The sequence below is a fragment of the Hippocampus zosterae genome, chromosome 18 (genome assembly GCF_025434085.1).
Source record: "Hippocampus zosterae strain Florida chromosome 18, ASM2543408v3, whole genome shotgun sequence".
NCBI lineage: Eukaryota > Metazoa > Chordata > Actinopteri > Syngnathiformes > Syngnathidae > Hippocampus > Hippocampus zosterae.
The window spans coordinates 15516775-15528911 of NC_067468.1; the positions used below are offsets into that span (position 1 = coordinate 15516775).

The following is a 12137-nucleotide window of genomic DNA, read 5'->3' on the forward strand; positions in this document are numbered from 1 at the left end:
CCAACACGCCCGATTTAAATGATCAGCTGATCGGTAAAGGCTACCAAAGCCTGAAAATGAGATGAGAATGTAGCTACAACTTGGCACCGTGGCACAAATGTGAACAAGTGGACGTTGGGACTTAGAAATTGCTGTGTTGTGAGCGGTATGCTTGGGGGAGATCTGAAAGTTTGTATCTCGCACCATCTAGTGGCATTAATTGGAACACGCCCACGACACAATTAAAAACTGTCATAACAACAAGAGCGTTTAAAGTTTAAATACTTAATTGGTTTGGTGTCAAAGGACCAAAAAGATGACATGACATGACTATAGGAACATTTACAGCTGCGCATTGGCTATTTTTATTGATTTATTATCATAGGGCACTCGGCAAACTGTTCGGGGTTACAGTTCCACTTCATGACTTTAGAGGTCAGTAGATCCTTAGGAATCTTCTTTGCTGGCAGCACCAAGGCAAATCGGCACCTGAGGCGTCTGGGGGGGGAAAAATCAGGTATCGAAAACTACGTCATTACAAATGCAAAACTGACTTGGTTCATCTCGTAATAGTTTGTGCTCCGCCTAGCAAATCAGGCGTTCGCCGCATTTCTCGACATGAAATCTCCACGCAGGTCATTTACGGTGTTGAAAGCACAGTGCGAATGTCGTGTGTTGACTTGACCCCCTTTTTTTTTTGGTCCAAGTGTCTTAGCCACGTGTCTGTTTGGTTATGGCCGAGTGACCCAAATAATTAAAATGGAAACCAAAACTATGCAGACCTACAGGAACTCACGCCAGTGAGTCACTGGCATTCACTTAGGTACGGCCGCATGATCAGACTCAACTCTGTATGATGTATCAAAGCTTTACAAAATAATAAATGCCTTTTTTTGCTGTTCTTCTAGTGCGGTACAATACAGCACTGTACCAGCTGCAACCCCAATGCTATGCACACTGTAAATTCAGTCCTCTTCTGTCACTGTCACTGGGTACATCTTTTGGTTGGAGCTCATTACCTCGTGCATGTACAGTACATCTCGGGGTAACTGTGTTCCGTTTGATAAATTACATATAACAATCCATCGCAAACGTTTTCAATTTACAAAATCTCTCAGCGTGTCACTCAGCCCCATCCTCATTCCTGCCTGGACAAATAAAGAAACTCAGCCAGGATGAAGAAACTGCTGAGACTCCCCTACGGATTATTGTTTGTATGCCAGTGCAGCGCACTTATGCAAACTAGACTGAAACTGTAGCAAGTTGCACATTTTTCGAGAAATCTGAAAATTTTTCCTGAATGTTTCATACTTTTGTTGTTCATCGGATTAGCATCCTGAACTCCAAGGAGCCAAACAGTCCATGCAGTGACTCTGAGTTCTCGCCCAGTCCACAGTGAATTGGCCTCTCGCCCAAAGTCAGCCGGAATAGGCTGCAGCTCACCGGCGGTCCCAATGAGGACGAGCCCTGCAGAAAGTGCAAGGATGGATAAAACGGTGCGCTTCGTGAGCACCTTTGCTGCGTCGGCTTACATCAGCGAGCCTCCATTTCCGAATCCATGTCAACTTGCACTTAATTGTGTGCGTTTTTTGTGTGTCTGATTCCTCCCACATTCCAAGAAACATGTTTGTTTGGATCATTAAAGACTAATTGCTTGTACGTGGGAAGGCCAGTTGGATTGTTGTTCTGTCTCGACGCGTTCGCCGAATAGGATCAGGGCTCCGCGGAAGATGGATGGACAATAAAACAGGAGCCTGAGAGAAGGCCGTGAGATCTTTGGCCTTTTTCCGGACACCTCATCTGGCCCAGGAAGTGCAAAGTACAACAGGTAGGTGGAGAAAGACAGAAGAGAGAGAGAGAGAGAGTGAGAGAGAGAGGAGGAAGTCATGAGAAAGTTATTGCTGTCTTTGTCTTGTCACCAAAGACGGCCCGCCGCGCAGTTTCGTCATCTGACCTGGCGACTTTTTTCATGAAACCGTGCCTCTCGAGGTAAGACAGCATTCAGGAGACCTTTTAAGTTCGTGTCAAGAGTGATGAGGCGCTTTTACTTCAACTTGTTACTGGAAACGGGAGTTAGAAATAATCATCGTTGGCCGTCAGCCATACGGAAGATCATTTGACAGTTGTGTGGAAAGAGGAAATAAACGTCCTTGCCCTTCACCGACATCACAAGGCGCAGCTTATCAGCGTTCCGTAAGTTGCCAAACAAAACATTGGCTAACGTACATGAAATGCCGTGTATGCATATACACGGATGTATGCCCCCTTGAATTGGGGTTTGTGGGTTCGGGTGGGGCATCGAAAATGACATCATCATTGATTGATGCAAACTCCAGGATATTCATTTTTCGAGAACATTTTGGTCAGAATCGGTTGAATCTGAAATCCGTGTTTTGCAACGACGGGCAACTTAAAACAAAACTTATTAGCGCACAGCAATACAAACTCCACTTTTGTAACCTACCGGCGCATTCCTTTCACTAATCCGATTACACTCAGGCACTTATTGTAAACCCCATGTTTTGTTTTTTTTTATTTGGGGGCGGGGGGTGTTTTCAAACACAGCCGTTGTTATGTCACTCAGTCACTCAAACCTAAAGCGAATTGTCGCAGGGCGTTGGGACTGTTCGCTGCTAATCTGTACAAACACCGTTAACCCTGCAACTGGCCCACCCAGGTGCTAACACCGCTCGAATGAACCTTATGAAACCTTTTTTTTTTTTCAGAACAAAATGCCACATCGATAAAAGAGAAAGTCCCCCACTTCACTTCGATCAACCCCAGAGAGAAAATAATGGTGGAAATGGGGAAAATCTGGTCCTCACAATTCCACTGAAATATTTGGGGGACTTTTTTTTTTGTCAAGAGCATTCATTGGCCGTTTAACTTTGCTCATCGTGCCGCTTTGCCTCAGTGGCGTGCTCGTTGTCACGTGAACTTCATTTGGTCTCATCAGCCAATGTCCACCTGAATTAGCCAAGCGCGTTCTTTCTTTGTTGTCCCAAGTTCCGTATGTGTGCGTGAATGTGTGTGTGTGTGTGTTTGTTTCTTTCATAGCATCCTGTTTTTGTTCACTTCTCATTCACAACTTCTGTGTATAATGTGTGATTTCTTCTTTTTTGACTGCTTCTCTCTCTCTCTCTCTTCATGCAAATTCTCGCTTTTGAGGTTTCCCGTCTTGCTGCTCATTTATCATCAGTTGAGCTCATCCGCCGCCACCATTTCCTCTTTACTCTTTGCGCTTGAAATGCAATAGTGACAACAATATTTGGTCCAAATATTACTGGTTGCTGCTGGCTTGTATTAAAAGTTGTTCAGATGATGGATGGTTTATTTACACATTTGATGAATTTTTTGAAAGGGTTAAAAAAAAATTAATGGAAATTATTACAATTCACGACAGAATATGTGTATAATCCCTTTCTTAAGGGTTCACAATTATTTGACAGTGCTGGGGTATTATAAAACTTGCACCGGCCATCATTTTTTGCCACTCGTCTTGGATATAAAATCCTATTGCAGAACTTTTCTTGTGATTTTGGACTAAAATCTCATAAGACAATCACGATATATTGTTACCTGTATGTTTTGTCCAATTACAAATGACAAGTTTGCACCATTTATTGATATTGGTATTATTAAGGCATTTCATCCACTTTGCCACTTTATAGTCTTGCCTCTGGGATGATGCATGAATATGTTACCGATAATGTTTCCTCTATTCTCAAACAGGGTGATTGGGTAAGCAACATTTTTTTTTTTTGGTGCCAATCCTTCTTAACTGGGATCAAGGGTTTTCGTGATGGATTTGTGAGCTGAAAACACGCACAAACGCCAAAGGACCGTCAGAGCGCAGAAAGCCGTAGCCTGGACTGAGAGCTCTGCACACGTTTATAAGCCATATACGGTAAAGAACTTTTCGATTGAGTATAAGGAGGACTGCGCGGAGACTATTCGACAGTGTGTAACTTTTGGGTCTCTCGGCAGGAGCGCTTTCTGTGGAAAATGCAGCTCCGGTAATATCCATTTAAGGTGTGATTGATGGTCAAGGGGGAAACTTGCTGTGCCTCATCCTGACTTCCGCCTTGTCAAGTTGCATCTCTTTGAAAGATGTCAGCCAGCAGCAGCATCATCAGTTCAGGGAGAGGAAGCCGTGCCTCCAAAGTGGCAAAAGATCACAAAAAGGTGAGGGCATCACGCTGACATTTATTCTTCAAGGTTTTGCAGGGTGTGTACATGAAGCTAACTTTGCGTCTCGTCCAGCCCAATTTAGGAACAAACAAATAATTGGATGTGGTTATGGTTGTGATGTAAACAAATGTTTTTTGTTTCATTTCCTGAACGAAACGCATTGTAGTCTTAAATGTAATGAGATCAATCGCGATGATTTTGTGTCACAGATTCTGAGATATTTTTAGAGTACCGAACAACATGAAATCCGATCAATGAAAAAAAAAGATCTCATCTATATGTAAAGCCATCCATATTTAAAATTGGTACAAGCGACTAATCGAGTAGTTAGTTCAAAACAAGCGCAATGAAATTGACTGCCTTCCGTTTCAGACAAAAAAGAGACAGATTTTTGATTATTTTATATTATTTATTTATATTATTTTGTTGAATGGGAAAAATTGAAGATGCTGCTTTTTACCCCAAAAAAACCCTGATAAGTACAATACCTGAATAACATGTCAATAATTACAAGTTGTTGGGGTTTTTTTTTCTTTCAAATGAAAAAGCACAAGGGCGGCCCGGTAGTCCAGTGGTTTGCACGTCGGCTTCACAGTGCAGAGGTACCGGGTTCGATTCCAGCTCCGGCCTCCCTGTGTGGAGTTTGCATGTTCTCCCCGGGCCTGCGTGGGTTTTCTCCTGGTGCTCCGGTTTCCTCCCACATTCCAAAAACATGCGTGGCAGGCTGATTGAACACTCTAAATTGTCCCTAGGTGTGAGTGTGAGTGCGAATGGTTGTTCGTCTCTGTGTGCCCTGCGATTGGCTGGCAACCGGTTCAGGGTGTCCCCCCCGCCTACTGCCCGAAGACAGCTGGGATAGGCTCCAGCACCCCCCGCGACCCTAGTGAGGATCAAGCGGCTCGGAAGATGAATGAATGAATGAAAAAGCACAGTCATTTAAATGTAAACTAACATATTGATCCTAGCATGGTTGTTTTGTGTGTTTGTTTGGTTTTTTTTCAGCCAACACCAGATGCCCTGAAAGGAGCCATCCAGCTGGCCATCGGCTACGCTGTGGGAAACCTGAGCTCCAAACCTGACAGAGATGTTCTCATGCAAGATTTCTCGGTAGTAGAGAGTGTCTTCTTGCCAAGGTACTTTTATTTCAACTCAACTGCACTAAACCAAGGAATCATTCATTGGTCTCTATTGTCATTCTTGGAACTCGCAGGACTTGGAATTCGGTCCGTAATGTCGACAGGTCGAACGGAGTAATCTCATCACACGACGACTTCACAATTTTGTTTTTTGCTTCCGCAGCGAGGGCAGCAGCTTGACTCCGGCACATCATTTCCCCGACTTCCGTCTGAAAACATACGCACCCTTGGCATTCCGTTACTTTCGGGAACTCTTTGGCATCAAAGCAGATGACTACCTGGTAAGTTACCGCATTTATTTCGCCCGGTCATCGTTATTCGATGACCACCCAGTGTTGAGTTCAGGCTACGTCGTAATTATCGTGCTTTTCAGTACTCCATCTGCAATGAGCCTCTCATCGAGCTGTCCAACCCCGGCGCCAGCAGTTCTTGGTTCTACCTTACCAGCGATGATGAGTTCATCATAAAGACCGTGCAACTGAAAGAGGCGGAGTTTCTGCAAAAACTGCTTCCCGGCTACTACATGGTGAATCCGATGATACTACTTGTCTTTTGATGTTCTATCCTTCCGTACATCGGGGACGGATGGATGGATGGAGACTCCTTTCTTCATCCCCGCTTGAAAATATTTGCTCCGACATCCGTAGAACCTGAACCAAAACCCGAGGACTTTGCTGCCCAAGTTCTACGGCCTTTACTGCATCCAGTGTGGCGGCGTGACGCTCCGTGCGGTGGTGATGAACAATGTGCTGCCCCGCGCCATGAAGATGAACTACAAATACGACTTGAAGGGCTCCTCGTACAAACGTCGAGCTTCACGCAAGGAGCGCACAAAGTCTTCGCCGACATTCAAAGACTTGGATTTCCAAGAGATGCATGGAGGCTTGTGCTTTGATGCGGAGACCCACAGCGCCCTGATGAGGACTCTGCAGAGAGACTGCCGGGTGTGTAACGCCAAGAGTATTTTTTTTTTTTAACCTATAATCATCGCGGGTCGATATGGCATTTTGTCCACCCGTAGAAAGAAGCAGTTCCTCAAAGCTATCTGGAATGAGACTTAATAACTAAGTTCTAATTCTAATGTTGCGTCTGGGCTGCGGACATATGCGCTGCTCATCATAATAATCATATAATAACTATTAATATGATTATTATAAATAAAGTTTGTGCAAGGTGCAGCAGATTAAGAAAGCCTCTCATGCACAAAAGTTGCACCACGCCAGGGAAACCAAAAGGCTGCATACAAGCTCAAGAACTGAATGTTATCAGATGAGCAGCCTGGACTGTGCGGCACAAACTGGTTTATCTGACCTCAATGTATTAGGTAACGGCTCTCGGCTCAAGGAAGTCTTTGTTTTCTAGCGCAGGATTTCTTTGTGACGTTATGAGGTGCCCCGACGGATGGAGGCCTTGTTGTACAAAACTGTACTTTGCTATGTCGTTGCATCATAAGTTCCCTTAATTTGGACCTGGTCCTGATCTTGTACTGGAGAGGAACAGTTTAAGGATTACTTAAAGGTCTGCCAGTCATGCATTTTATTCTGAAAGGAGAGAAAGGAGCACCAGAGGAAACTCAGGGATTTCAAACCCAAACCTCAGAACTGTGAGGCAGATGGACTAGTCTTTAACTGCTGAATATCCCTTTTTAGGTTCTGGAGAGTTTCAAGATCATGGACTACAGCCTCCTGCTGGGAATCCACGTTTTAGACCATAAGATGTCACGCGGAGAGAGCAGACGTGACAGCAGGAAGCAGAAAGTTCTCTACTCCACTGCCCTTGAATCCATCCGGGGCACTATGAAGGACCCGGAACCTGTGGCGGATGATGACACGTGAGGCAAATTGGTGTCATTCAGTTCTTAGAAACACATCAATAGAGAGGAACTTCGATCGAATGGAGCTGGAGTCAAAGAATCCGAGCTGGGCCGAGTGTCAGGTCAAAGGTCGTGGAAAACGAGGTCAATTGGCTTTGCATCGCCATAAGCACGTTTTTGTTTTTTTAAGGCTCGGAAATAAAGTACAAAACAATAAATGTTGTACTGTATTAATTGTTAGGCCATGAAAAAAGATCTAGCGGCTCTACCGGACAAGCTCTTCCCCCAATGAGTCCATTACATCGAGGTTCCATTCGCAGCATCCTTGCGGAAATGATTAATTCGATTAATTAAGTCGATTAATTTTAACAAACGTCGTCATTTCAGATTGGGTGGAATTCCGGCCAAGCATAAAGATGAAAACCTGCTCATCTTTTTAGGAATTATTGACATCCTTCAGTCCTACAGGTTCTCTGGAACACACTCTCATTACCGCGTTGGGTGTATTCCATGTGGATGATGTCATTTTCATTTCATTGTCATTTTCAGGTTCATTAAGAAGGTGGAACATTCGTGGAAATCACTTTTACACGACGGAGTATGTGCCCTCCCCGTATTTCGTATCTTGTGTGTGTGGCGGTCCTGGCGGTCGGGGAACAGGCTAGAGAGAGAGACTGACTGGTTTATGTGCTTTTCAGGACACGGTGTCAGTTCACAGGCCCAATTTCTATGCGGACAGATTTCTGAAATTCATGGGCTCGGTTGTATTCCGACGCATCCATCGTAAGTTGTTTCCCCTCTCATGTTAGATCAAGTCTTGAGAAAGAAATCAGCTTTGTTGGTGTTTTTTTTTTTGTTTGTTTCACAGCTTTGAGAAAAGCATCTTCCAAGAGGAAGAAGAATTCTTTCAATGCGGTCAAGTCAGCCTCCCAGGAGTTACTTTGTCCTCAAAAGCAGAATGGGGAGAAGAAGAAGAAGGCGCAGAGCATGGACAACCTCGATGGTAACGATAAGTCTTACGAAAATCATGGGTGTCATGTCCGTATTTCCGAGCGGAGCGGCAACCGGCGCTCTTTGATGCTCTCTTGTTCGTCATTGACAATTTTTCCGCCGGTGACATCACACACCCTAGCAACAACAAGAACACAACTCATCGATGATTCGCTGTCACCGCGATGATTGAGTGATTATGTTGGCTTCTTCCGTCAGTGTGCAGTTCATCGGAGCAACCGGATCTTCTACCGAAATCCGCTGTTACTTTCAAGTCTACTGAAGAAGAAGAAGAAGAAGAGCGCCTTGATAGCAGGTATCTACCCGCCACCCTTTGTGGTCTCTAAACTACAAAATTGACATGGTTCCTCTTTGCTTTGGAGAAAAAAGATGTGCGTGTAAAGCTAGTGCACATGCTTCGGACCTCCTCGATTCCGATGCAGTAAAATTCCAGATTAGTTTTTGGATGACACATTTGGCTCTCGCTTCTGACCTGCATTTCTTGACGCTGCAGTGAGCACAGACGCGGCTCCAGTTCGACACTTGCGCTGGACGATCCTCTGCCGTCCCACAGCAGAAGCCTGTCCGTCCCGGAACTGGATGTCTATTTGGTATGAACAACCTGCAAACACGGTAACCGGATGCGTGACGCTCCAGTTTTTTTTTTTTCCCGGTCCTTATTTCACTGGCCAACACGCCAGACGTCGAACAAAAGATCTTAATTATTCATTCATTCATCTTGATCCTCACTAGGGTCGTGGGGGGTGCTGGAGCCTATCCCAGCCGTCTCCGGGCAGTAGGTGGGGGACACCCTGAATCGGTTGCCAGCCAATTCGCAGGGCACACAGAAACGAACAACCATTCACACTCACACTCACACCAAGGGACAATTTAGAGCGTCCAATCAGCCTGCCACGCATGTTTTTGCAATGTGGGAGGAAACCGGAGCACCCGGAGAAAACCCACGCAGGCCCGGGGAGAACATGCAAACTCCACACAGGGAGGCCGCAGCTGGAATCGAACCCGGTACCTCTGCACTGTGAAGCCGCTGTGCTAACCACTAGTCTACCGGGCCGCCCAGATCTTAATTAGTTCCAAGTAATTCCGGTCACCGCGTGAAGCACCAGGTAAAGTTTAGCGCAACAAAAACCATGATCATTCGGAAACTACGGTGAATGTAAAATACAACCTTTCAACCGAAAATAAATATGAACAGAAAGTCATCTTTAATTGCAAATTCAAATGAATCTCGTATAAACTGAACTGCAAAGACGCACAAGTGTCGTCCAGCCCCCCCCCCCCCCCCCCCATTCGCCCAACACCTCTCGGGATCAACTTGGGACCAGCACTCAGCTCAAGGATCTCCAAGAAAATTGTAATCCCGAACTTTGATTTAGCTTCCTCCCAGCCTAACATGGTTGTCGGGAACTTCCCTATTCCACTGCGTGTTTTCCACCCTCTTAAATCTTGTCGGATTGACTCCGCTGAGCCTGGAACCTCTGCTCCCACTCACTATTTGGAGCATGTGTGAGCTCAACTCCAAAGTTGCCCGAATTGCGATTTTCCTACACTCCTTCTCTTACATAACCGCTAAATCCTCATTCGGGCTTACATGAAGCCGTTTGTCGGGGCGCTTTAACTACCGGTATATTACGTGGAAAGCCTGGAGACGTTGGGAGTAATCTTCTCTCAAAATACTGACCGAAAATAGAAGAAGAAGAAAACCTTTATTAGTCTCACAATGGAGAAATTCCCAATTCACAGCAGCAAAGTTATGAAAGTAAGAAGTAGAACAACAAAATATAGGAGCTGCTGGAAAGGCAGCCACTCTCGCGGCGCCATTTTGAAGTCAAAAATAACAGAAATAACACAAGACAACACATAGGACAGAGACAGTCGTTCAATCTTCACCAATTTTCTGCATACACTTTGTTGTCTGAAGCAGTTCTAGATGAAAGAGGAGAGGATCAAAGTGTCCTTTCTCCAGTGGATCAGAGACGTCATGCTGAAAATGTGCACACGTCTGCTACAAGCTAAGTTTTGAAAGCAAACACAAGGCTGTAGCATCCATTGACGAAAAGAGATTAGTTCACTTCTCCTGTCCCACGTAATCCGCTTCAAACTCCAAGTCGCGACTCCCAGCTCCAAATCCGCATCGGCACTCCGCGCCGAATGGTGACATTCAAAGGAAATTCATTAACTCAATTGAAAAACCGTGGTGTGGAATGCCTTTTCATTCAAGGACGGCGTCATCATGAATGAGGAGAGACTCGTCAAATGAAAAATACTCCATCGCGAACGATTTTGCCGACCGACTATTTTGAATGTGTGCGCTATGTATGTGCACGTGAATTATTTGGGGGTAAAGGCGTATTGGAGGACGGGTTATGTACATGGTTAGAGCGACAGTCCCTTTGCAAGCATTTTACACTTGACATGGACGCATGCATTGGAAAAGGTTGAGGTCTCAGTTTGCTTCTCTTTCAACTCACATCTGAGCTAAAAACGAGCACGAATCTCAACAAAGATTGTCAGACTCACTAAATAAGATCAGAAGGGCCCAGACATAAACTGCGGCGCCAGGAATCAAATTGGTTGCACGCTTTTATTTTTGCTCCCCAGCCACCGCCCCTCCCTCAGTCCCCCCCCCCCCCCATGCCCTCTTCTCCCTCCAAACCCACACGTTCATGAAACACATGGCAAACAAACAGGAAGGCAGATGACTGCAACTGTTAGATGGTGTAAAAGGGGACATTTTGGGGGGGGGGGGGGGGGGGGTTCAGGTGAGCTACCAAAGCTCTTGGGTGAACTTGAACTTGTGTGCCCTTTTTTGGGGGGGGGGGGTAGGGGTTGTTTTTCTTTTTAATCTTCACCTGCGTCTAGTTTGGCTTGCATACATGTTTGAATTATTTGCAAAAAAACATTTTTTTGGTGTATTACACAAAATACTCTTTTAATTCTAATTGCATTTGTGTATTTGCAAGTTCTTATTTCGATCTGATGAGAATCAAGACCAAAAAAAAAATAAAAATACACGTAAAACTTCCTAAAACACTCAACTGCAGGGGGGGGGGGGGGGGGGGGAGTGGGTTGAATAATTTTGAGCGCAACAAAGGGCACAATCAAGGATGGATTTTGAGAACTGAAAATGAATTTTTGTCAAGAAGAGTATCGGTGGTCATGTTTTGTAGTGAGGAGACAAAGATGGCGGATGCTCTCCAGGAAGCCATCTTGCGAAGATTCCACTGACCTCGCCCGCTGTCAATACCTTAAGACCTCGTAACGGCATGTGTGATGTGAACGACAGGTATTGATCGACATGCTCCAGAATGTTCATTTCCTTGAGAAGTGGCAACCTGTAGGACTTTCGCCACAGCTTGGTTTTGCTGCAATACGTCATGTTATGCTGCTAATTTTACAAATGCTTTTATTTAATGCGTAAAGTTTCAAATTCTCTCAGCGGCTGGATCCCTGGGCAAATATTTTCTCAATATGTAATCATCTATCGTATCTAATTTATTTCTCAAACGTCTCAATGGTATTTGCTTACCATTATATTGTATCCAAACTGAACAGTTTGCCGCAATATTAAAAGCTTTTGCTTGCATTTCACCCGATTTTGCATGTGCCTTACAATGTTTTAAAATCAGAAGTGATTTGTTGGTGTATGACTGTGTTATAGAAATACTGGGTTTCTTTCTATGAAATGAAGTAAAATGTAAAATATGTAAAATTTTAGACCGTTTTAGGGGCCTCTGTAGAGATAGACATGAAAGAAAATGTATCAAAGGCCTTCAAACCTTTCTAAAGAAAGTAGACATCAAATAATAAAATTTGTGAAACATTCATGTTTTTAATGTGGTGTTTTTGTTATTTAATCAAATCACAACAATCGTATTTTTCCTTACTTCTCTTGAAGCACGCAAATTCACAATTTCAAATACCGGTACTGTACCAACCTTCTGCAGAGGGGATTAGCGTGAATGCGATTTTGGATTCATTGAATAATATTCTTATTACAGTAGTTG

General features: G+C 44.5%; 1 protein-coding gene across 8 annotated transcripts; it reads left to right on the forward strand.

Annotated features, from left to right (window-relative positions):
- The first annotated feature begins 1620 nt into the window (after positions 1–1620).
- pip5k1ba (phosphatidylinositol-4-phosphate 5-kinase, type I, beta a) lies at positions 1621–11954 on the forward strand. Of its 8 annotated transcripts, none has more exons than XM_052051115.1 (16): positions 1621–1968; positions 3712–3886; positions 3967–4011; positions 4090–4164; positions 5173–5303; positions 5470–5587; positions 5680–5832; positions 5954–6250; positions 6956–7137; positions 7507–7587; positions 7669–7717; positions 7818–7902; positions 7988–8122; positions 8329–8425; positions 8624–8742; positions 11301–11954. In XM_052051115.1, the coding sequence occupies exons 4-15, from the start codon at positions 4090–4092 to the stop codon at positions 8724–8726; spliced, it is 1506 nt and encodes a 501-aa protein (XP_051907075.1). In that variant the 5' UTR covers positions 1621–1968; positions 3712–3886; positions 3967–4011; the 3' UTR covers positions 8727–8742; positions 11301–11954. The 8 variants fall into 8 exon arrangements, with proteins under 8 accessions (XP_051907075.1, XP_051907076.1, XP_051907072.1 ...); XM_052051116.1 differs by having other exon boundaries at positions 3967–3995; positions 4073–4164; XM_052051111.1 differs by having other exon boundaries at positions 1622–1807; positions 1904–1968; positions 3967–4164.
- Positions 11955–12137: the final 183 nt, after the last annotated feature.

What these genes read in the sequence shown, in the direction of transcription:
- pip5k1ba (XM_052051112.1), top strand. Translation starts at nt 4,090, where the DNA reads ATGTCAGCCAGCAGCAGCATCATCAGTTCAGGGAGAGGAAGCCGTGCC. An exon ending in GAGAGTGTCTTCTTGCCAAG is followed by an intron (nt 5,304 to 5,469) that starts GTACTTTTATTT and finishes TTGCTTCCGCAG; the next exon opens with CGAGGGCAGCAGCTTGACTC. An exon ending in TGCTTCCCGGCTACTACATG is followed by an intron (nt 5,833 to 5,953) that starts GTGAATCCGATG and finishes CGACATCCGTAG; the next exon opens with AACCTGAACCAAAACCCGAG.